The following is a 23,551-nucleotide window of genomic DNA, read 5'->3' on the forward strand; positions in this document are numbered from 1 at the left end:
CCGGCAGGGGACAGATGCAGCGTCAGACCGATGCTGCATCCACCTAGGTAATTATAACTGGGCAAGAAAAAAAAAAAAAAAAAAGAAGCCCATATTTTTCTTTTAAGTATGTTATTTGTACAGGGATGTTTGATTCCTACTGTCAGACGCAGAGGGACATGTAGTTCCAGGCGCCGGGCAAGTAGTTTTGTTCCTTCTTTAGCCTTGCTACGGGCAAGCAGCAGGGCTCACCTGTCAGGTAAAGCAATCGGCGGCAGTGCTGCTGCCGATTGCTTCCACACAGTGCCAGCCTCTCCGCGCCCCCGACGTGAGGTCTGCCGGGCTCCGCTTGCCCATCTGCGGACCCGGCTCGCCGTCAGCTAGAGAGGAGGGAGAAGAGCAGACAAGTCCGCTCACCTTCCCTTCTTGTGCTGACCCGGAACTGACGTTACGATGTCACTTCCGGGTCCCCGTTGAGAGATTAATGCAATCCCCAGGATTTAATGTAATATTACATTCAGTAGAGCAGAGGGGAGACATGCAGGGTCTTTTAGACCTTGGATGTCTCAAAAAGAATCTGTCACCAAAAATCATCACATAGGGGACTTTGTCCCCTGTGTGATGAAAAAAAAAAAAGTGAAAAAAAATTTAACTTTTTTTTTTTTTAATTGTAAAAAATGAAAGTTACACCCAAGCACATACCATCCCCCCCAAAAAAAATTAAATCCCCATCCCCCACATATACGCACGTACAAACATAAAAGCACACGCTGGGGCGCCTACGCATTCTACCGTCAATTGCGATACACATGTCACATATCACCGCACACGCCAGAATGAGACCTATAGATAATATAGGGTACTGAAGTCCGTCATTATTTCATGAGCGCGCACAAATGGAAGGTTTTACAAGTTGGATATGTATTTACTCGATGCAACCTCATCTTTTATATTTTACAAACAAAATTTGGGTAACTTTTGCTTTTTTGTGCCCTAAAATTAACTTTCTTGTATTTCTTACTAAAATTTTGTGGTAAAATAATGCGACATAAAAATTTGGAACTACCACTGTTTTATTCTCTATGGTCTCTGCTATCAGAAAATATATCATGTTTGGGAGTTTAGTGTAATCTTCAGGCCTAAAATGATTTTTTAAACGTGTGCAAAAAACGCAAAAACGGCTCTGGCAGCGTAAGGGATAAAGTATAAGCCCTGACCCCCCTTTCCTGACAAGCAACCAATCGGTACCCATCACACTGCAAGGTCTATCCCCTCCCTGTAAGTCCCTGGGTGCAGCGCTGGAGAGAGGCAGGGAGGGAGGAGGAGATAAACAGCGCAATGTTAAAAGTATTACACGTCTCAGTCGCCATAAAGCCCCTTTTGTTTTTAAAAGCCCCCCCCCGACATTCCTAAAATCACCTCCGATTTAAATACGGTTCTGGTTAAAAAACATTTTTTTTTATCGGGACAGGAGATTGTCATGAGGGACAAGTAGATTGGGACCCCGACTTAGTCCCAGGACAAGTCGTTTTTTCAAAAATTCCACACCCCTGTTGTATTTATGTTACTATTAGGTGTTATTCCAAATTGGCTGCAAAAGTAAAAAATACACTTTAAGCTTTACACTTCAGTACAGTGCCTGGCTTTGAATCATCAGCATCTGTAAAGAAAACAGACCATTTATACATGTAAGATACGAAAAAGAAAAAAAATCCTTTCTGTGAATCATAGATAAATAGCAGTTTTATCTAGAGGCCTGAACCATGACCAGATGATGGACAGACAGGAAAACTGGGGGAGGGGTGTAGAGCGCCTAATGACAGGCCATAGGAAATGCAAAAAAAAAAAAAAAATTCCATAAGCAGGTAAGATCATCAACAGCCTAAGCTGTAGATATATGTGTGTGTGTATAATAAATATATATATAATTATTATACAGGATTTATATGGCGCCAACAGTTTGCGCAGCGCTTTACAATATAAGGGAGACAGTACAATTACAATACATTTCAGTACAGAAGGAATGTGAGGGCCCTGCTCGTGGAGCTTACAATATATATATATATATATATATATATACATACACACACACACACATACATATAACACACACACACAAATACATACATACATACACACACACAAATACATACACACACGCGCGCACCCAAGCTTAAATTCCAGGCAAACAGCTAACCATTGTAACATACGGTATATGTACACTCATGTGACATACAGTTTCTGCTTTAGCATTTCATCTTCCATGTGACTGTTCCACCTCCAGCCTCCTCACTGGACCAGAAGGACCCATTTACACTACATGCCCAAAGCAATAACAAGCTAAACGTTTATAACTCATTGCAGTGATGCATGCTTTGTAAAAATGGAAGATGCCACACCACATTTAAAAGCAAATCAGCATATGGCAACACACAATAAAGTGATATTACAGTCAGAGGTTTTTTTAATTAAAATAAAAAACATGATATACTTACCTGCTCTGTGTAATGATATTGCACAGAGGGGTCCCTTACCTCTTCTTTAGTGGTCCCCTGTTGGTGCTCTCTGCAGTGCCTTCAATAACAACCCATGCACTATGGGGGCACCCATGCAGGCGCACTCCCGAGCTGTGCTGTGTGCACAGATAGACACACACACAGTGTAGCTAAGCCACGCACCCCACTCTCTCCTCACAGGGTTTGACTGACAGCAGCATGGCTTCCGATGATGATCTTGGTGTAGCCTGTGAATTCAGGAAAATGAGAGCAGGGCTGCTGGCAGGGACGGCACTGGACTGCGAGAGGAGTCAGGTATGTGTTCAGGGATGGGGGGGCTCAAGTAGTGGGGTGTTATCTTGATGCAGGGAATGCATTAATGTACAAAAACACTTTAGAAACATTTTAAGGAAAGAAAAATCATGTATTTTAGCTCCTACGATGATAAAAAAAACACATCAATGCATTGTGAACTCAAGTGTATTTATCCTGCGTCAATGCAAAATGAATGCTCTGACATGGAGTGAATTCAGCGGAAATCAGTGTCCTCATCTGTATGCAGTGATCAGGGAGCAAACCTATGAAGCAGGAAACGGCAAAATGACCTTCAGGCTTGTTCATACCATGTGCATCAGGCTGCATTGCTCAGTGTGGCGCATTGCTCAGTGTGGCCCATTGCAGCAACAAGTGGAAAGCCATTGTTTCTAAAAGGCTTGGTTCACATCAACACATTTAACTAACCTGTGCTTTGTGAACATGAAACATGCTGCACTTCAATGCAGTGCAACACACTGCACATTATTACAATGCACATTAGGGAAACAAAAACAATGTATGTGAATAACAAACCTGCATGTCAATACAACGTAATACAATATAAAACCAGATCTCAACCCAGTGTGTTTACCTGCATCAGCACAATCTAAATGAATGGACAAGGTCTGAATGCGATCCAATCCTTCCTGTCTAGCAGAGGGGTGTGTATCACAAAAATGGCTCACCAAAATTATAAAGTCTTATCTTTTATCACTGTAAACTTAGGTATTTCAGACACGTATTAAGCTGTATGCCTGAAGTCCCACAAAGAAATTTTAGTAAACAGTACAACCAATCATGGCTGGGAAAACCAGTTGAGTGGTCAGATTCGAAAACCATCTTCCTACCTGCAGCTGGACCACATACATCACAATCTGATGAAATAACCACTGTGTAATCTCCTTCAGGTTTACCAATAACTATACAGTATGAAGCTGTCCATACACTGTGTGAATTTCGGTCAGTTCCTGAAAAAATTTGCTCTGTGGGTGTCACCAGCTTCATTCGACAAAAGTGTTCAATTAACTTTTGTTAAGAAGCATGCTGGAAATTTTTTGGTCAGATAGACAGATTACGCAAATTTCCCCCAGTCGGTATTGATGGGAAATGCCTCCCGCAGCACTATTGTATTTTGCCGACAGGGGGTGCGAGTCGCTTTCCAAGCGGGCACAATACAATGGTTACTGCTAGTGGCTTTAGCCGCTGGCAGTAATTATATGTCAAAAAATACAACAGGCAGGCTGGCTGTACCAAAGTCGATCAATGGATCAACTTGGGTAGAATCAACCTGCCCATACATGGATCGAATCTCAGCTAGTCCCTGCTGAAATTCAATCCAAGTATGCCCAGTTTTAGTTTCAATGTATCACTATCAGTATATGGTCATCTTAAGGACCTACCTAAACAATCCAATTGATACACAGTTAAGTAGTCCCTTGTGCTACACAGTCACTGGTAAATTCAGGGATGTGCAATTCATATCATCCAACGTCTGGGACATGTAGTTCTGGGCACCAGGCAGGTAGGTTTTTCTTTTGCCTTTAGCCCAGCTGCTTGCCCGGCTCATTTGTCAGGTCGAAGCATTCGGGCGGCAGCGCTGCAACAAGATTGCTTCCACACAGCGTACAGTGCCAGCCGCCACCCCCCCCCCCCCTGTCTGCTATATGTCCAGGGTTCCGCTTGCCCATCTGCGGGCCCGGGACTGGTTCAGTGGGGGCGGTATGCCAGGATGCCGGTATAGAGGCGGGAGGAGAGAGAACATGCCCACTCCCCTTCTTGTCCTGACCCGGAAGTGATGTGACGTCACTTCCGGGTCCCCATTGACAGATTCCCAGCCCTCAAGGCCCTGCATTACATCCAGTGTAGTACAGGGGAGACATGCAGTGTCTTTTACACCCTGGATGTCTCAAAAAAGAGAACCTGTCACCAAAAAAGTGTCACAGAGGGGACTTTTTGTCCCGTGTGAATAAAAAAAAAAAGTTAAAATAATTCTTTTTTTTTTTTAAATGTTACACTCAAGCATATAACCTCCCCCCCAAAAAAAATTTTTCCAGGCCTTGTCCCCCCCCACATATGTACGCACGCACAAATGTAAAAGCACGCACTGAGGCGCCTACACATGAAAACAATGATTGCGATACACGTTACATATTGCCGCACATGCCAGAATGAGAGCAATAATTCTAGCACCAGACCTCCTCCGTAACAATAAACTAGTGACCTATAAGGGGCTTTAAAAGCATCAACTATAGAAAATAAAGATACTAAAGTTTGTTGCCGTTTCACAAGCGCACACAAATTTAAGGTTTGACATGTTGGATATCGATTTACTCGATGCAACAATTGCTTTTTGTGCCCTAAAATTAACTTAGGTGTATTTTTTTATGACAATATCACGTGACATAAAAAATTTGAACTACCGCTATTATATTCTCTAGGGCAGGGCTTAAAATTGCAAGTCCTGAGCTACAAGCCAGGCCTTAAGAATTACATGCCACCAGTTGCCCCACCCAAACCTTACCCTGCTACACCCCTAATTCTACCCCTAAACACGCCCTCGTGAATTATTTCATGAAATTACACTGTTAGATGTTACCCACATTACATCAGGGTCCCCAGAGTCCCCCCACATTACATCAGGGCCTCCAATGTCCCCCTAAACACTACATCATACTTAGACCATGCACCACATATAACCATAACCCCCCATAATCTTTCACTCACAAAACCATAACTCTACCAAGCATATCCTATCTACTATCCAACCCAGCAATACCTCAAATGCCCCATACTCACCACATAATCCTGAACCTGACCAAACCACCCATACATGTAAGTTTACATACAGACACATGTGTACACACACACAAACAGACACCTGTACACACACACAGAAACATGTACACACAGGCACAGAGACACATGTACACACACACATATTGTACATACACACAGAGACATGTACATACGCAGAAATACACACGCACAGACACATGTACATACACGCAAAAACATGTACAGATACACACACAGATACATGTATATACATACACACACACACCCCTATAAAAATTTGCAGTATATCGTTACCTTCACTCACAGAGCCAGGTACTGCACTCTAGGGGGAGGCAGAGAGCACAGCACACATTCCTTCCTTTGCTTTCATTTTGCTCAACTATTGAGAAGTCTGACGGCTCCCAGTGCGAGTGACAAATCCGGCCCTGAGTTCCGTGCCTGCTCAGCAAGATGGCCCTGGGGACACACTCACCCCTACCATAATTTCCACTCGCCAATGCGAGCAGGCGACTGGAAGTTTCAAGCCATGCTCTAGGGTCTCTGCTTTCAGAAAACATATGTTTTGGAGTTTTGTGTAATCTTCAGGCAAAAAAAAAAACCCCGCAAAAACAGCTCTGGCAGCACCCTGACAAGCACCCAATCGGTGCCAATTGCACTGCAAGGCCTCTCCCCTCCCTGCTAGTTCGTGGGTGTGGTGCTGGAGACAGGCAGGGAGAGGAGGAGATATACAGCGTAATGTTAAAAATATTACACGTTTAAGTCGCCATAAAGCCCCTTTTGTTTTTAAAAGCCCCAGATATTACAGATTTAAATACGATTTTGATTTTTTATCAGGACAAGTAAATTGTCATGAGGTACAAGTAGATTGGGACACCGGTTTAGTCTCTGGACAAGTCGTTTTTTCAAAAATATCCACACCCCTGCAGTAAAACTATAAAGACTGTACAGTCAGACTTCTTTCACACTGGTGGAAGCATTTACAGCCCTCTGAAATGCAGTCTGGGTGGATTTCTTTTAAGACTGCAATTGACAGCCAGTTTACAGGCATTCAGGAGGCGATATTGCGGACACCTGCACTCCTGTTAGATTACTCAATGGAAAATTTTACACTGAACTACTACACAACGCTAGAGGTGGTACCAGGCAACTATGAAAGGAGGCGCTTCCTGTTAAACATGGCACACAGAATTAAACTTGCTTCACTGAGAAGCAAAGCACTCCTCCAATCACCATATAAATTTGGAGGTGGGCAGTTGTGGGGTGGGAGCATTAGAAACTAGGATCAACCATTTGTTTTTACTGCTCCCTGCGCCCAATGTGTACTTAGATTGCAAAGCCACCATTAGGCCTGTGGTGTTGCGTAAAAGTAAATTCATCATCAATGCACCACCAAGTTTTCCATCCTGCAGGCGGCTCAAAATTTTATACTGCGGCAAAACTTATATCAGCATATTCTTATTATCTTGAATTTCATTGAATGAACTCTGCAGTAGATCGTCCTGTACAAACAGGCATTAGATAACAGAGAAGACAAGTAGAAATACATGCTATGGTTAATACAAGTCTTCTCTCTGTGACAACGCTGCAGATCGTAACAAAGTAGATGCAGACAGAAAGCACGGTGCATCGTGTTCTCCCTTTATTAACAGCTAAGATTTCATGACAGATAGAATGAGGAAATCTGTGTCATAACTGGCAAAGCCTTGGTGATATTGCCATAAAAACAGGCTGTGATTGTGGTTGTTGAAAGAAGTACAACCCTCCATTGCCTTGCTCTGCAGTTCTCTGCAGGTTCTTACATAAGGCGTATTGGGACACAATGCAGCAATTATTTCTACTCCACACTGTGGCACAATGGCTTCACTCAGGTCACAGCTCATTCTGATCTTTCTTTGTCGCACTGGAACATTTTGGGGAAACAGGGACAGCCAGTCATTGTTGCCGCGTTGCATTAGCAGTATGTCATCTGCAAGCAATGTCAAGACTGCTCCCGGTCTTGAAGCCATTTAGCACACTAGTTAATGACTTTGTCATTCAGTCCAAACCTGCTGCCTTTGACAGCAGGGGAAGATATGGACAGTCTGAGGCTGTCATAGAACTATAAATCCCAGCATGGCATGCCAACTACTGCCTGGAACTGGCATCTTTAGCAGCTGAGGGGTAGCAAGAACTACAATAAGATCAGATATGTTCTTGTAATTTAAGTGTGCTAAGGGGCATGTATATATGCGGCTGTGTGGCAGAGAATTTCCCTGCTGCAGATGATTGGCCAAGAACAGATGACAGCTTCCTGGTGGGCTCACATGCCTGGGTTCAGATCCTAGTCCAAACACGCCCGAGCTCACCACTACTGGCAAGTTAAATTGTTTTGTACCTGTTGGTCTTATTAGAGATTCCCATTTTCCCTGTTTGAATTTAAAGGAGAACTAAATGTTAGGGTCTCGCTATAATGAGCAGGGATTCAAAGTATATTCGTACATTATGGCGCCCTTACCTCCCAAAGGGCCCTCCACTGGCAGTGTTATATCTGCGCTCTGCTTTGTCACTGCACTTTCTCCTGGTTCTCTTCCAGCTTTGACATCTTCAGCCATCTTTTTCTAAGCCTGCACAGAAGCTACTTTGTCCCATCACCTATAGCATGCCAAGCTGCACATGCGTGGATCAGTGTACAATCTGAAGAAAATTGCTGGCAGGCAGAAAAGGAGCCCTTATTACAGAAGAGACTTACGGTCTCTTTTGCAATAAAAGTCTACAACTTTACAAAAAACACTTTAGGTCTGCTTTAATAATATGGAATGTGCAACAGGAGATGTTGGAAGGCCCAGCTGTCCAGGAACAGGAGCCAAGCAGTTATGGCAGCAAGATCTTGCAGTGTCTTATAGAGTATATAAGAAGTGAGGGGCTTATAAAGCCAACCATGCTCTACCTAGAACTAGAATGCCATTATTATGGGTGGACTGGCCCTTGAAAGAGGAACTACAGCTGTTGCTATAAAAAAAAAAAAAAAAATAAGTCCTCCTTTATGAAGCAACTACTCAATAGGTCTGAAAAGGGAAACTCCTAGACTAGGTTAACACTATGAACCACATCCTGTGCAATTCACATGCGATTCAGTGCGGTACAATTTGAGACCATTCGTTTTGTGATCGTGATGCATTTGGGGTGCCGTTACTATAATTGACCCCCACAGCGGATTGCAGACACAGTGCGATTGCAACATGGTGTGGGAAATGTGCAGGGATCCCTGCATTTCCCGCACAGTATATGCATGAACCGGGGCTGAGGGCCGGGACCCATAAAGGAGTGGGGCCTGAGGGCTCTGCAAAAGAGCTTTGATTAAAGCCAACCTTCACCTTGAACTAAGTGTCATGCTGCCCTACCTCCTCCCTCTTTCACAATTTTATTTAAGAGATTTTTTGTGCCCCCTCCAGTTCTGCATTACGCAGATGTGCCGTGGGGTTTGAGTCCTGAACAAGTCCTATGGCACATCTATGCACACCCAAGTTTCCTCAAACAGCTGCACATGGTTATTAAGGATGTCCCAAACCCATTATCGTGGGAAGGCGGGGCAACTAGAGGTCCTTTGTATCGGGAATAAATTCAGGTGGGTTCGGACACAGGTCCAAACCTGCCTGAGTTATCCCGTCAGGAAGTTGTCAAAGTCAACAGCCAATCTCAGGTGGCAGAGGCCTTCCCCACCCCAGAGACACACAAATACATGACCCCATGATTGGCTGTCAGCTTTGACATCTTTCTGATGGAATAGCTCAGGCGGGTTAGGGGCCTGGCATGATAGCATCAATTTGACATTGGTTAGAAATGCTTCTAAGATCATTCAGAATTCACAGACAGGTACATTCAACTTGCAGAGGATCTCTTTCTGTCCTGTTTCAAGACATATATGGGAATGTAAAATTCTTCTGAGCCAAACAATTTTAACACTTTTATCAACGCTTATACCAGTCTTAACTGTGTGTGATAGGTTCACTGTCCTAGGCAAGTACAGGAGATGAAGATGAAGGCTGTCATTGTTCTCAATGGCCATAGTCATTCAGCTTGGCACATGCACAAGGCTGTAAATGGAGAAAGTAGCAGCAAGACAGTAAACACTATGCTGACTTTGGGAAAATCAAGCAGAACAAAGTTATATTTCCACTGATCCAAGATATGATGTTATAGGTGTCTATATAAGGTTCATTTACTAGAGAGCACATGTGAGAGACATAGTTATTTTGGGAAGGAGATGTTAAGGCCTAATGCACACTGCGGCTTTAGTAAATGCTTTTTTTCCTGGCAGGAGAAAAGCAGTTTCAAAATGCTCCTAATCAGTGTTTTTGCAAACGCTTTTAGGCGCATCAAGCGCTTTGGCATTTATTGATTTCATTGGCCAGAATGGTATATTATATAGGCCACATTTGGCGGTTTTTTTTTTTTTTTTCATCCAATATGCTCCTCTCTCACAAGTGATGAGTTTTTATTCTGCCTGTAAGCTCCTGTAAATACCTATGTGTGCATGGACACATAGGCTAACATGAAGGGGTGTTTTTGAAAGCAGGGAAAAAGAAAAAAAAAAAGTCAAATGCCTGTAAAACAGGCATTTGTGAGCTCAAGCATGCATGAGGCCTAAGCCCCTAACATATCAAATCAGAGCAAACCTTTGTTTTGACAATTCAGAGTATTCGCAACAGGTTTGCCTTAATCCCCCCAAGTCCAGCACCATAAACTTTCCTTTTTTGTGACCTCCGTACTCAGTGCCAGGTGCCAAAGAAAATACTTGGTAGATGGAAATCCCCCCCTTTGCAGTTCCAACTCCTAAATGGAGTGAAAGTGAAGTGAAGGAAAGGTTAGTACATGTTGCTTTAGATGCCTTAAAGGGAACCTTTTGCATTCCTTACAGCGACACATATAGCTACTTTTTTCTTAATTTAGGATAGGGTAGGTAAGGGTTAAAACCCGAGCAAAGTTGTTTTTTTTAACTGTTTGTGCACTAATGTGGAAATTTCCCTTCACTTGCTCTCCCAGAGATACAACAGAAATTTAGTGGAAGTCTCCTAAAGTAAAACCTACCACTCATATTGCAATATGCCTGTACAATTTCCGTACATTCAACTTTAGAGTTGCCAAAATTCTGTAATATGAGTTTAAGGATTGGCAATCATGTGACCACTGTGAGTGGTTGTCAGTGGTCACATGGTCGGGAGCCGATCCCATCTGCTACCAAATCATTAGTGGGGACCGACAGCTGTCTTTGACAGCTAAGTCTCTGGCTAAGAGAGCACACCAAGCAAAATGCCCAGTGAAGCCTATGTGCAGTGTGGAGGCATTAAAGCCCACCTCTTTTGTTGCCACACATTACATAGGGGGCAAAAGGTAAAAAAAAGCAAAAATACTCACCTTACAGCCCAGCTGTTCAGAAGCAGTGTGGATAATGTCAATAGTCTTCATCTGAGATGTTAGCATTTGCACGGCATTAGAATGACTTCTCCTGGGATTCGGGATCTTCTACATTTCCAGGATCCCAAGAAATGGCCCAGTAGCCATGTAAGGCAAGTAACTTACTTTTTTCCTTTAACTTAAGCCAGCCATAGAAAAATTAAATTTTGACCCATTCAGCAGGAACCGGGAGAATTTCGAGCCATGTATGGGCAGGGTGGTTGTACAGAAATCGATCTACCAAACTAACTTCTGTACAACCACCCTGCTGGAAAATTTCCTCTTGATCAGGGCCACCGGTGCTGATCAATGTATGCTGACAGCGGGGAAGTCTTCAATCGGGAGGGCCAGCCTCAACCTGGGTTCTGTGGAAACAGATGTGTTCTCCAGAAGTTATTAGGGGTTCGTTGAGCAATGAGCAACTTTCTGCCTCTTAAAGTGGTAGCAGAGAATTGAATTTCAGCCAGTTCAGCAGGGGCAACCAGCCAAATTTCGATCCATGGTTGGCACCTGTTGTTGAACAGAAGACAATCTACCAAATGGAGTCTTTTAAACCACCCTGCTGAATAAAAGCCGCTACATCATCGGCTGTACTGCTGATCTGTGTATTCTGACAGTGTATTCAGAATACAATGGAACCGCAGACAGGAATCCCCCATCCACTTCAAATGTCTGGGTAGGGGTAATAGGTTTAGTTTTTGTGTTCAGCCCTCTGGCTAGCTTTAGATGAGTACCCACTGTAAACAGTGATCTTCTTAGGGATCTGTAACTGAAAAAGGGATTGAGGTACATTCTTCCCACTGACCATCACACTAACATCCTGTGAGCTGTAAATGCAGTAATAATTATCAGGGGTTTCCTGAGCCTGAAAAGTTATTTCAAAGCCTCCATGTTAAAAAGGTTATGATAAATAAAAAATGGTGCATTAGCCTGTAAAGCACTGCACCCACGATCAGCAGACCACGGGTGCAATGCAGGGCTCTTGAAGACTGTCAGTGTACGCTCTCTGCTTGTACCTCATACAGGCAGACAATTACACAATGACAGGAAGCATCAGTGAACTACCATAGTGCTCACCAGCACCCTGGTAGTTTATTGAGAACTACAAGCAGATAGTTGCAAAGGATGACGGTACTTGTAGTTCTCACATTCACAGAACTCTGAATGAATGACGCAGCTGGTTGGGCAGAGTCCTGAACAGCCACGTCCTTTTTAAATTTGTGATAGCAATCGGGGGAAGAAGAACCCTGGCTAGCTGTTTCAGCAGGGCTTTGGGGGGGGTTACCTGTTACTGTAACATGTACCACCCTGAATACGGGTGTAACATGTTATAAAAGATGAACTTACCCTTGAAACTATTTTCAAAGGCTCAATGAGAGAAATTTAGGAGTATTCTGTACACTATAACATGTATAGTGCTAGATGGTCTGACAACGTCCAACGGGTCAGCATGAAAGAAGAGAAGCCTGGAGAACACAGACGTTTTATGAAGCCCCCGTGTGGCCCTCAAGTGATTTTGTGAGATGCGGAACGATAGTTGGGCCCCAACAGAGAACAATCCACAACCTATTGTTGCATTGCCAAGGCAACATTTAAACAATATGGAAGATCACAGGTCTAGACAAGGTCTTAAATGGGGTACTACTGAAAAAAAAAGATCAAACATCATTGTTGAAAGAACCAAGTATATTTCCTACCACCCACACTCTACTTCTTCACAGCTTTGGTTTGCTGTGTGAATCTGTGAGTCTAGAATTATGAGAGATATCCACTGCAAATTTTGCCAGCTACCTAGTATTACACTGACCTAGAAAACAAAATGCAAAATGAGACTGCTGACATTATGGCTTTAGAATGTTGAGGCTAGGAACAGAATGATAACCCCAAAGCATGCACTATTGAATAGTAATGGCATCTCATATCCCCTATAAAGCGGTAGTAAACTGGAAAATTTAAATTAAAAAAAATAAATAAAAAAATAAAAAAAAACACCTTTTTCCCTGCAAGGCAATGTTATAATGTGCTAGTATGCATACCAGCACATTATGTGAAACTTATCTTAAAACGAAGCCTTCCAGCAGCGCGTTGTCACCGCTGACAGGGCTTCCATCTTCACAAGATATTTACAGTACCTACAGGTAAGTCTTATTATAGGCTTACGTGTAGGTAAAACAAACATATGAACCATTTTAAAGTCTATGGCTTCCTTCAGATGGGCACTGATGCTGCGTCTACATCTGTCCCGGGCTGCGGGCAGGCATCCTATAGAGGTGGCTGCAGAGGCCGCAAGGACACAGTCATATGTCAAAATTTGATGTGTGGGCAGGAGTGGGTCCCAAATGCACACTGTCTGCGTTCGGATACCTGCACCTGCTCCTGTTGGCATGTCAAATTCTGACACGCGGCCGTGTCCACATCTACCTTTATAGGTTGCCTGTGCGCAGCTCGGGAAGTATGCAGGCACAATCACAAAAGGAGCCTGCACACAGGATGGGTGTCAGTACCTGTCTGAATAAAAAAAAAAAAAAAAAAATCAGCTCAAGGATTGAATTTAGGGCTCATGTACACTGCAGCTGATAAACTCACTTTCAGGAGCTTTTCTGCGTTTTTTTTTTTTCTTTTTCTTTAGCAGCCCCTAAACTCTGCCTAATGTTTTCCTATGTGTTCATGTACACACAGTCGTTTACAGTCTTTTTTTGTTTTTTTGAATGCACCAAACTTGCGTTCAGGAGTAGATTTTATCACCGTTTCAAATGCCAAATGCTTGTAAACGCAGCTAACCGCGTTTATAAGCATTTGCGTTTAGAATCATTTTTCAACTGTTCCATATCCAGATGCTGTCCAGAGCCTTTTTTCATCATCAGAAATACATGCAAAGCATTTTCCATGTATTAAAATGGACCCGGTACACCAGTGTGGTCAGTTCCAGGTTTTGCATGCAGGAAAAAAAATGGTAGAATGTGCTGCATTATTATGCTCATGATGGGATCCATAGTGAATACAACCAGAAAAGACAGGTCATCTCAACACATACTGCTCTCTCTGCTTTTGCTCTATTTCTCTCAAAACGTCTGAAATTGATTGTTAATTTTTTACTGTTTTTCAGTGCAATCTGGGCATTTTGGAAGGTCTCCTGTGGTTATCTTAAAAAACGCTTCTAAACACAAACGCACAGACGCAGTACGCAAACGTGGCTAAACAGACGTTTTTCAACCTACGTTTTCCAGCAGTCAGTTTCCATCGTTCAGAAGAATTTTCCAAACGTCCCGTGTACATGGAGCCTTACAGTAATCTACATTGTTGGCCGCAGTTTCAGGTGAAATCTGAAGTCATCTTTTCCCCCCTACCCCTGCAGCTGTGATCTTACAGTGCTGCAGGGGTTAATACAAGCCAAGGGACCTTTCAACAGTGCTGATTATGCCCCCCTATTCCATTCATAAAAGCTGTACTATACCCTCCATGAATGAAAAGCAAACTTTGAATGTAGGCCGGATGGAAGAATAAAGTGAAATGAAATCAAAACCAACAACTTTGTGGTCTGATATTAACAGCAAGGATAGGGCATGTAAAGCATCCCCAGCAGGTCAGATAATCAAAAGGGCTCACTATTACACAAAGATTTCTGACTTGTTGGCAATCCCGTCATTATTTTTTCTTTTTTCCCCAAATAGCTGCAAGCATGACTGTCATAAAGTAGACTGCGGCAGCCCCTTTTAGGTATGAAGACGTGCAGATACCACCAACCGACCATCTAAAGATATCCCTAGAAGCACTGAGCACCAGTGTTTAGAATGAACACATTTGCTCCCTTTGAAGCTATTTTTACATAAGTAAACATTGTGTAAAAATGCAAATTAGAATTTGTAAGGAAAACTGTGTCAAAGAACTTGCAATTAACTTTTGCCAGCCTATGAGAACAGTAATGACAGCTCTAGAAAGTTGCCCCACCAGCTAGGGTACAAGGAGCCGAACATAATGGTGCAGCCATGCAGACATGATGTGACACACACTAGGGACACGAGACAAATCCATTCTCTCCCTGGAGGCGCTCAGACATGACGCCATATGCCTGCTCTTTCATACCCAGCATCTGACAGACACATCAGGCATACAATGTGCCAGCAGTGACTTCACTTTTCACAGTGTAATGCACAGGGCAAATCTGCACTGTCACAAAAGACAAAAGGGCTGCAGAACAAGGACAGGCAGTGTGACCCGGGAATAATCCCAGCGGAAAAGAATGTACCTGCAGGTCACTTCTGTAGGGTAGGAGGACGAAATGCAGAACTACAGCGGTTGGGTCACAGCTAAGCAATTCCTAGGAGCCAAATTAATCAGCATGAATAACAACGACCCCAGGTGACTAACTTTATTAAAAGGAAGCCTGAAACGAAAAAAAGAAAGAAGAGGCTGGCATTACCAGGTTCTTTCTGAAAATGCTAAGTGCCTGGCTTTTACTGGCTTCTGTACTTTTTGAGATAGTGACCTGGAACAAGCATGCAGATTCCCTCATCTGCACACTTATTTCCAAGTCACTGGGGTTGATTTACTAAAACTGGAGAATGCAAAATCTGGTGCAGTTCTGCATAGAAACCAATCAGCTTCCAGTTTCTTTTGTCAATGTTTAAAGTGTTGCTAAACCCAGGACCCTGCAATAACCATATCTGGTCTCCCACAGAACATGGAAGTGCAATTATTTGAGTAAATATAAACTGCTAAATACCTTTTCTCATCAACAGAGCAGTCTTGGGACTTCTTGTAGAGCACTAGTTAAAGCTTGTAGGAGTTTTCATTCTCCCCTGATTGTCCTATGAGGCTGCAGGACCCCTAACCCTTTGTCTAGAAAGGGCCGATTGGCCCTGTGCTGATCACATGCACTCTCCCAAAAAAAACTCTAGCAATACATACCAAACAGAGCATGTACAGCTTGCCACAAGGCTCTGTTCTATCAGGAGATAAATTGGGGAGAGCAGAAGAAGGGGAGGGATCAGAGAAGACAATCAACCATCCTTTTTACACAAAGTGGAGGGATAACCCCTTAGGTTCCACTGTTAGTATACCAAGCATGCTTTACTGCATATACAGACTGATTTTACTGCTGTGGGTTTAGTAACACTTTAATTGAACAAGCTGAAGTTGGAAGCGAATTAGAAACCAAACAGCTTCTAACTTCAGCTTGTTCAATTAAAGCGGAGATGCACGCAAAAGGGGAATTCCGCTTTAAGGACTGCACCCCCGCTCCCAATTAAGGATTGGCACCTTTGGGGGGCGGCGGGGAGTGGGTACCCGAATTTGACAGGTGATCGCTCCCACTTACGGTCCAATCGCCTAGGCGACCGGAAGGTGTCCTCCCTCCCTCCCTGTAGACTTTTGGTACACATGACAGGTCCCAGAAGACTTTAGGACTAGTCAAGAAGCGCAGCGCTACTTGCGCATGCGCAGTGGGTACCCGGCTGTGAAGCCGCAAGTTGTCACAGCCGGGTGCCCACACTGAAGATGCCGGTGCCTGGAACACAGGATGGCCAGTGAAACGGGCTGCGGGGGACACACCAAGGGACCGGGGGACAGGTACGTGGCTGTTTTTTTTTTTTAAAGTCAGCAGCTACAGTTTTTGTAGCTGCCGGCTTATTTTTTGACAGGGTGAGTGGAACTCCGCTTTAAGCATTAACAAAAGAAACTGGAAACTGATTGGTTTCTATGCAGAGCTGCACCAGATTTTGCACTCTCGAGTTTTAATAAAATTAACCCCAATGTTTTAAAAAGCTCTGAATTCATTAAATGTAGCATGGTAGCCAGGAAACTAGCATTTTTAAAGGGTAAAGGCAGAAATGGCAACTTTCATACTTCCTTATTACATATTTCCTTTAAAGCCTTTTCAAACAATAGATGCAAGTTTCCTGCCCTTAAGCTGGTCATTCATTGATGCTAACATTGCAGATGGACGATTCTCCAGTGCTGGCAATTGTATTCTGACAGCCACATCCACAGCTGTCAGAATACCTGAATGGTGCCTGCCTCTTATGGGATATAGTCACTGTTCGGCAGAGAATTTTCCACCCCAGCTCCTTCAACAAGCGTCAACCAAAATATTGCCTTTTGTCAAGCTGGGTGGTGCCGACAGGGCCTCCCACTGAACAAATTTTGATCGACTCAGCAGGAATTGGCTTACATTCGATTCGGGTATGTCCAGTTTTACCTGTCATAATGGTGACAACCTGATTAGTACCCAGGCTCCCCTGTACCCTCTCTACCTGTCAGGACAACATATTGGAGCTTGCTGCAGGCTCCAGAGCTATCATACTTATTCTTGCTTCACTGATGACCCACAACAAATACATGCATGTTAGCTGTCTGGACACCTAATACACAGGCACATATTCCAAGTAAGAGATCCACAAAGTAGTCATAGGGATGTTAGCCCTGGCGTGTGCAACACTGAAAACAAGAAAAAGGGACGCTTCCACATTTCTGTCCTGGAAATTTCAGACATCCATTGCCCTCTTCTGCATTCATAATAAAGGAACAGGTATGTGCTCAGCTATCAAAGACGCTAACTGCTCACAGGGGTTCTTCTATGCAGAGGAGTCAACTAGAACACCTAGTATAGTACCAGGTAACAGGAAGCCCATGACAAGTCCCCATTAAGGTCAAAAGAGAACACTTGAGGGGGGGGGGGGGCATTCCAGCTGCATTTCTAACATGTACAGGGAAATATTATTTCAGGTACTTATATAGCGCTGTCAATTTATGCAGCGCTTAACATATATATTGTACATTCACATCAGTCCCTAACCCTCAAGGGGCGTACAATCTAAGGTCCCTAACTCACATTCATACATACACATACTAGGGCCAATTTAGACAGGATCCAATTAACCTACCAGCATGTCTTTGGAGCGTGGGAGGAAACCGGAGTACCCGGAGGAAACCCACGCAAGCACAGGGAGAACATGCAAACTCCATGGAAAAAGAAAATCCCTATCTGCCTAGATAAAGGTGAGCCGTAATGACGGTTTGTGTTGACACCGCAGTCCCAACTCTACAACCTTCTTGATATAAATATTATAGCAGTACATTGCTTTCTATTATACACATGTAATGGACTTATTCACCAGTCATTAACTTAAAGAGAAATACATAGGCTGCCACTAAAGCGGAACTCCGGGGAAATTAAATAAAAAACAAATGCTTTTTTTTTTTGCCTAGAGGACCATTAAAAAGTACTAATATTGCACGAATCCATCATTCCTGCAGGTTTCCCCCTCTCCATGTGACTGGACCCCCAAAGCCAATTATTCGGCCCTCCATACATCATCATTACATACAACACAAGAAGTCCTGCATTGTAAGAAAAGATGAGTTTGGGAATCCCCTGAACCTGATGTTACCGGCATCCCTCCCCTTTGTTTACATGCATTGCAGGGTGGGGGAATGACCCGGTCCGCAGCTGATTGGATCAGAAAATCACATGAAGGGGCAGTTGGAATACAGAGGTGTTCGGAGGATGCCTGAGGCTCATTTCTAAGTCGAAATAAAGCTGACAGGGGGCCTGCCCACAACTTGAAGCATGGGAGACAAGAAGAGAATGCTGGCTGTCAGGGAGTGAGGGAGAAGGTACAGTAATGTGCTTTTTACTAGGCAAGAACAAGTATTTAACCCTTCCAGTGCAGAAAAATCCGTAATCAATTTAATGGCGTAAAAATGTTAGTTCACCCCATGCCTGCACATGAATCGCACAATAATGCACTGTACATTCCTGTACGATTTACATGCAGTTCTCTACGTTGCGATTTCAGCCCATTCATTTTGAATGGGCTAAAATCCCACCGAACCAAAAGTAGGGCAACCATTACTTTTAGAAACTCACCGCAACAGGATCACATGGTACTTTTGTAGCTCGCAATCTGGTGATGGCAATCGCACTGTCTGTGACCTGCCTTTGGGGTATCATTTAACGTATTATTGACACCTGCTGCAGATGGCATGTGCAGGGTGTTTTGAACGTGGTGCGGGAATCATGCATGGAACACAGGGTTCGCGCACTGTGTCCTGGTGTGAACTGGCCTTTAGGCCCTGTTCACACCAAAGCGATTTTTCATGTGATTGGAGAGTTCAAAACCGCATGACAAGTCGCACCCTATTTGTGCCTATGGAACCTCTCAAATTGCATGTAAATCGCACAGGAATGTACAGTGCATTATTGTGCGATTCATTCTGATTTTGAAAAAGGTTCCTTCCTGCACTATTTTTGGCGATTTAATGTGCGACTTGGATTGATATTTGTGCTTGAAGTTGCAGAGATGGCGACAAGCTGCACATGAAATCATGCTGCATCAGCTGAAGTAGCACAATGTCAAAGCCGCATGTGGTGTGAATCAGGGCTAAAGGTAAGAGGGAACCAACCGTGTACATACTCCCCACTCAATCCCCGCTGTACTTACCTACAGTGATGTTGAGCTGTCAGCACCCCAGCAGCCAATCCTGAGGTCCAGGGGTGAGAAATCCTCACTCTTCTCTGTCATGGCACTCACCAATCACAATCCATCAGGTCCATCCTGATGACAAGGGAGAAGAGTGGGGATTTCAAATCCCTGGCCACAGGAGTGGCTGCGGGGGGCACTGACAGCTCTGCAACTCTTGGGGGTAAGTACAGCGGAAACTGGGGGGCGTCTGGTGTCAGGTCTCCTTTACAGGTGAACACTTTAAGGAGCTCCTTCTAAACCTGCTGCGGAGGACATCAAAGGAGGCCAGCAAATCCTTTGTGACAGAAATCTTTAGATCCACAACACAAACACGTATTAGTGGGTGAGCGAACACCCCGCATGTGGTTAAATGGGCCCTCGACTCCCAATGGGCCCCGTGCACAGATTGGTTGTTTTACCATTTCTACAACACTAACATGGTACAAGCATGCAGCCAGTGAAGACAGGACTCCAGATCTGGGTCACCAGGATGACAGCAAGGTTCCCCCATGACAGGTCCCTTTAATTCCAGCCAGTCCGGGGCTCCATGCTGGCACCATGGCAGGGCCCCTACTCCCGGATCTCCAGGCCTATGACATGCCCGCAGAGGCCCAGGTGAAGTGCCGGAGGAGCCCGGGCTGTGCGGAGGACGGAAGCCGGGCCGGGGAGGTCTTACCTGGGGCACTGCAGTCCGCACACACCTCGCCCCTCTGCACCTTCCGAGACATCCTCAGAGGAGAGGAGGGGATCACCTTCTGAGCCAGGGCGCTGCGATCAGCCGGCACCGGTGCAGAGAAAGCCGCCCGAGGGTGCTGGGTGTCCGGGGATCAGGGGAGAGGAGCTCCGTCCTCGCAGCCTCCTTCCCTCTCCGCTCTACCGCCGGTGATGGTCCGATCCCCCCTGCTCTGGGCTCAGGATCTCTGCAGCTCACCCACAGCGGAGTGCATCGGCTGCAGGAAACCGATCGAAGCCCAACCCATCCAACAGGAGGGGCCATATTCCAGCTTCACCCCCCGGGCTATGGGAAAAGGAAATGGGAGACAGACGCAGGAGGAGGAGGAGGAGGAGAGTAGGATGGCCGGCCCGCCCCTGACACACCGCACTCTGCATGGACAGCTCCTGTCACCTCCATCTCTGCTCCATGGCACAGTGCTGGCCTGCCTGTCATTGAAAGGCCTCATCCACACATGTCATTACAGTCCTCGCTCCCCCTATCCTCACATCGACGTTCACATTGCGAACCCTTGTCTGTGAACCCACCCCATGCACCTATAGAGGCATCATGCCCTCCAAATCATTATATTTCTATATTAACCCCTTGCCCTCCACAGGATCTCCCCCCTTCCTGACCAGGCCATTTCTTGCTTTACAGCGCTGCATTACTTTCACAATTGCGCGGTCGTGCAGCGCTGCACCCAAATGAAATTTATGTCCTTTTTTTCCCATGAATTGAGCTTTCTTCTGGTGATATTTGATCGCCTCTGCATTTTTTATTTTTTACACTATTAAAAAGAACGACAATTTTGAGAAAAAAAAACAATGCTTTGACTTTTTGCTATAAAACATGTTCAGTAAAAAAAATTTTAAAAATCAAATTTTGTCAAATTTAGGCCAAAATGTATTCTGCTACATGTCTCTGCTAAAAAAAAAAATCCCAATACGTGTAAATTAACTGGTTTACATGAAAGTTATAGCATTTTTCAAATGGCGGTATATATACTGTAATTTTTTAATTTATTTTTTAATACTAGTAATGGCAGCGATCAGCGAGGTATAGCTAATAAAAAGCGTTGACACTGTACTAATGACACTGGGCAGGAAGGGGTTAACATCTGGGGCAATCAAAGGGTTAACTGTGTGCTTTACACTGTAAGCACACTGCTTTGTATGGCTCTGCTATGTGATGGTGGGGAATCACCAGCCGGGAACCTGTGATTGAGAGCGGAGGCTGCCAGTGGTGGCGCAGGTAGGGTAAATGCAAGATCGTGTGTGTATATATATATATATATATATATATATACGTGATTTTGCACACCCCTGCCGCCCTGTAGCAGTAATTCTACTATAGGGTGGCAGGAAAACGATTAAAGTGGTAGTAAAGTCTGTTTTTTAACTTGTACCTACAGGCCTTCCTGACCAGGCCATTTTTTCCATTACGGCGTTCCATTACTTTTTCAAATGAAATGTACGTCCTTTTTTCCCACAAATTGAGCTTTCTTTCAGGGGTATTCGGTCACCTGTGCATATTTTATTTTTTGCGCTATAAAAAAAAGACCAACAATTTTGAGAAAAAAAACAATATTATTTACTTTTTGCTACTAAATATGTCCAGTAAAAAAATGAAAAACAAAACTCAAATTTTGTCATAAATTTACACCAAAATGTATTCTGCTACATGTCTTTGCTAAAAAAAAATCCAGTACGTGTAAATGAATTGGTTTACGTGAAATTTATATCATTTGCAAATGGCGGTATATATACAGGGGGGGGTTTATTGAAATTCACATTGTAGGTGCATTCCCACTCTGAGAGACAGAATTAAAAAAAACAATTCAGGAAATCACATTGTATGATTTTTAAAGAATTTATTTGTCTTGCACTGCTGAACATACCGTATTTTTCGCTCCATAAGACGCACTTTTTTCCCCCAAAAAAAGGGGGGAAAATGTCAGTGCGTCTTATGGAGCGAATATGGAGCGGCCGGTCTGGTATTTCCACCGCGGTCGTGTCAGAACACCGGGCCGGCCGCTCAGCTCTGCAGCGGGACCTTATGGAGATGACTGCTGACCTTTGGGGAGGTGGGGAGCGGGTACCTGAATTTGACAGGTACCCGCTCTTACTTCTTTGTTCTTTGATCTTACCTGTTCCTCTATCCAGCGGCGCGCTGTCTTCCCGGCTTCTGTAGTGTGGGCACTGGGCATGAGAGCCGGGTGCCAAGTGCGCATGCGCAAGAAGCGGTGCTTTTTGTGAATGGTAAGGCGGTACCTGGGACACATGACAGATCCCAGAAGCCGCCGGACCAATCACAAAGCGCAAGTGCTTCTCGCTCATGCGCACTGGGCACCCGGCTGTCATGCCGCGTGCCATTACAGAAGCCGGGAAGACAGCGCGCGGCTGGATCGAGGAACAGGTAAGATCAAACAAAAACTCTGCAGAAGTAAGAGCGGGTACCTGTCAAATTCAGGTACCCGCTCCCCACCTCCCCAAAGGTCAGCAGTCATCTGTACTGTTCGCAGTCTCTGGTCATCCCTGTGCTGTCCGCAGTCTCTGGTCATCCCTGTGCTGTCCGCAGTCTCTGGTCATCCCTGTGCTGTCCGCAGTCTCTGGTCATCCCTGTGCTGTCCGCAGTCTCTGGTCATCCCTGTACTGTGTCTGCAGTCCATTAGTTCAGAATTTTTTTTTTCCTGTTTTCTGCCTCTAAAACCTAGGTGCGTCTTATGGAGCGAAAAATACGGTAAGTATTTGAACACCTGAGAAAATCAGTGTTAATATTTGGTACAGAAGCCTTTGTTTGCAATTACAGAGGTCAAACATTTCCTGTAGTTCTTGACCAGGTTTGCACACACTGCAACAGGGATTTTGGCCCACTCCTCCACACAGATCTCCTCTAGATCTGTCAGGTTTTGGGGCTGTCACTGAGCAACACAGAGTTTCAACTCCCTCCAAAGATGTTCTATTGGATTTAGGTCTGGAGACTGGCTAGGCCACTCCAGAACCTTCATATGCTTCTTACGGAGCCACTCCTTGGTTATCCTGGCTGTGTGCTTCGGGTCGTTGTCATGTTGGAAGACCCAGCCACGACCCATCTTCAATGCTCTGACTGAGGGAAAGAGGTTGTTGCTCAAAATCTCACAATAAATGGCCCCATTCATCCTCTCCTTAATACAGTGCAGTCGTCCTGTCCCCTTCGCAGAAAGGCACCCCCAAAGCATGATGTTACCACCTCCATGCTTCACAGTAGGGATGGTGTTCTTGGGATGCAACTCATCCTTCTTTTTCCTCCAAACACGACGAGTGAAGTTTAGACCAAAAAGTTCTACTTTGGTCTCATCTGACCACATGACTTTCTCC

At 44.5% G+C, this 23,551-nt stretch overlaps 1 protein-coding gene across 6 annotated transcripts in view; it reads right to left on the minus strand.

The window, feature by feature from the left end:
- Window positions 1-20,490, minus strand: part of GIT1 (GIT ArfGAP 1) — a 225,853-nt gene extending 205,363 nt beyond the window's left edge. For all 6 annotated transcript variants that reach the window (XM_089683028.1, XM_089683027.1, XM_089683030.1 and 3 more), the window contains exon 1: window positions 20,157-20,490. In XM_089683028.1, coding sequence (XP_089539154.1) covers window positions 20,157-20,208 — 52 coding nt within the window. In that variant the 5' untranslated portion in view covers window positions 20,209-20,490. The remainder of the gene's footprint in view (window positions 1-20,156) is intronic.
- Between the last annotated feature and the right edge of the window lie 3,061 nt (window positions 20,491-23,551).

This window comes from Staurois parvus, unplaced genomic scaffold (genome assembly GCF_062004578.1).
Source record: "Staurois parvus isolate SC_StPar_1 unplaced genomic scaffold, SC_StPar_1.0 ptg000299l, whole genome shotgun sequence".
NCBI lineage: Eukaryota > Metazoa > Chordata > Amphibia > Anura > Ranidae > Staurois > Staurois parvus.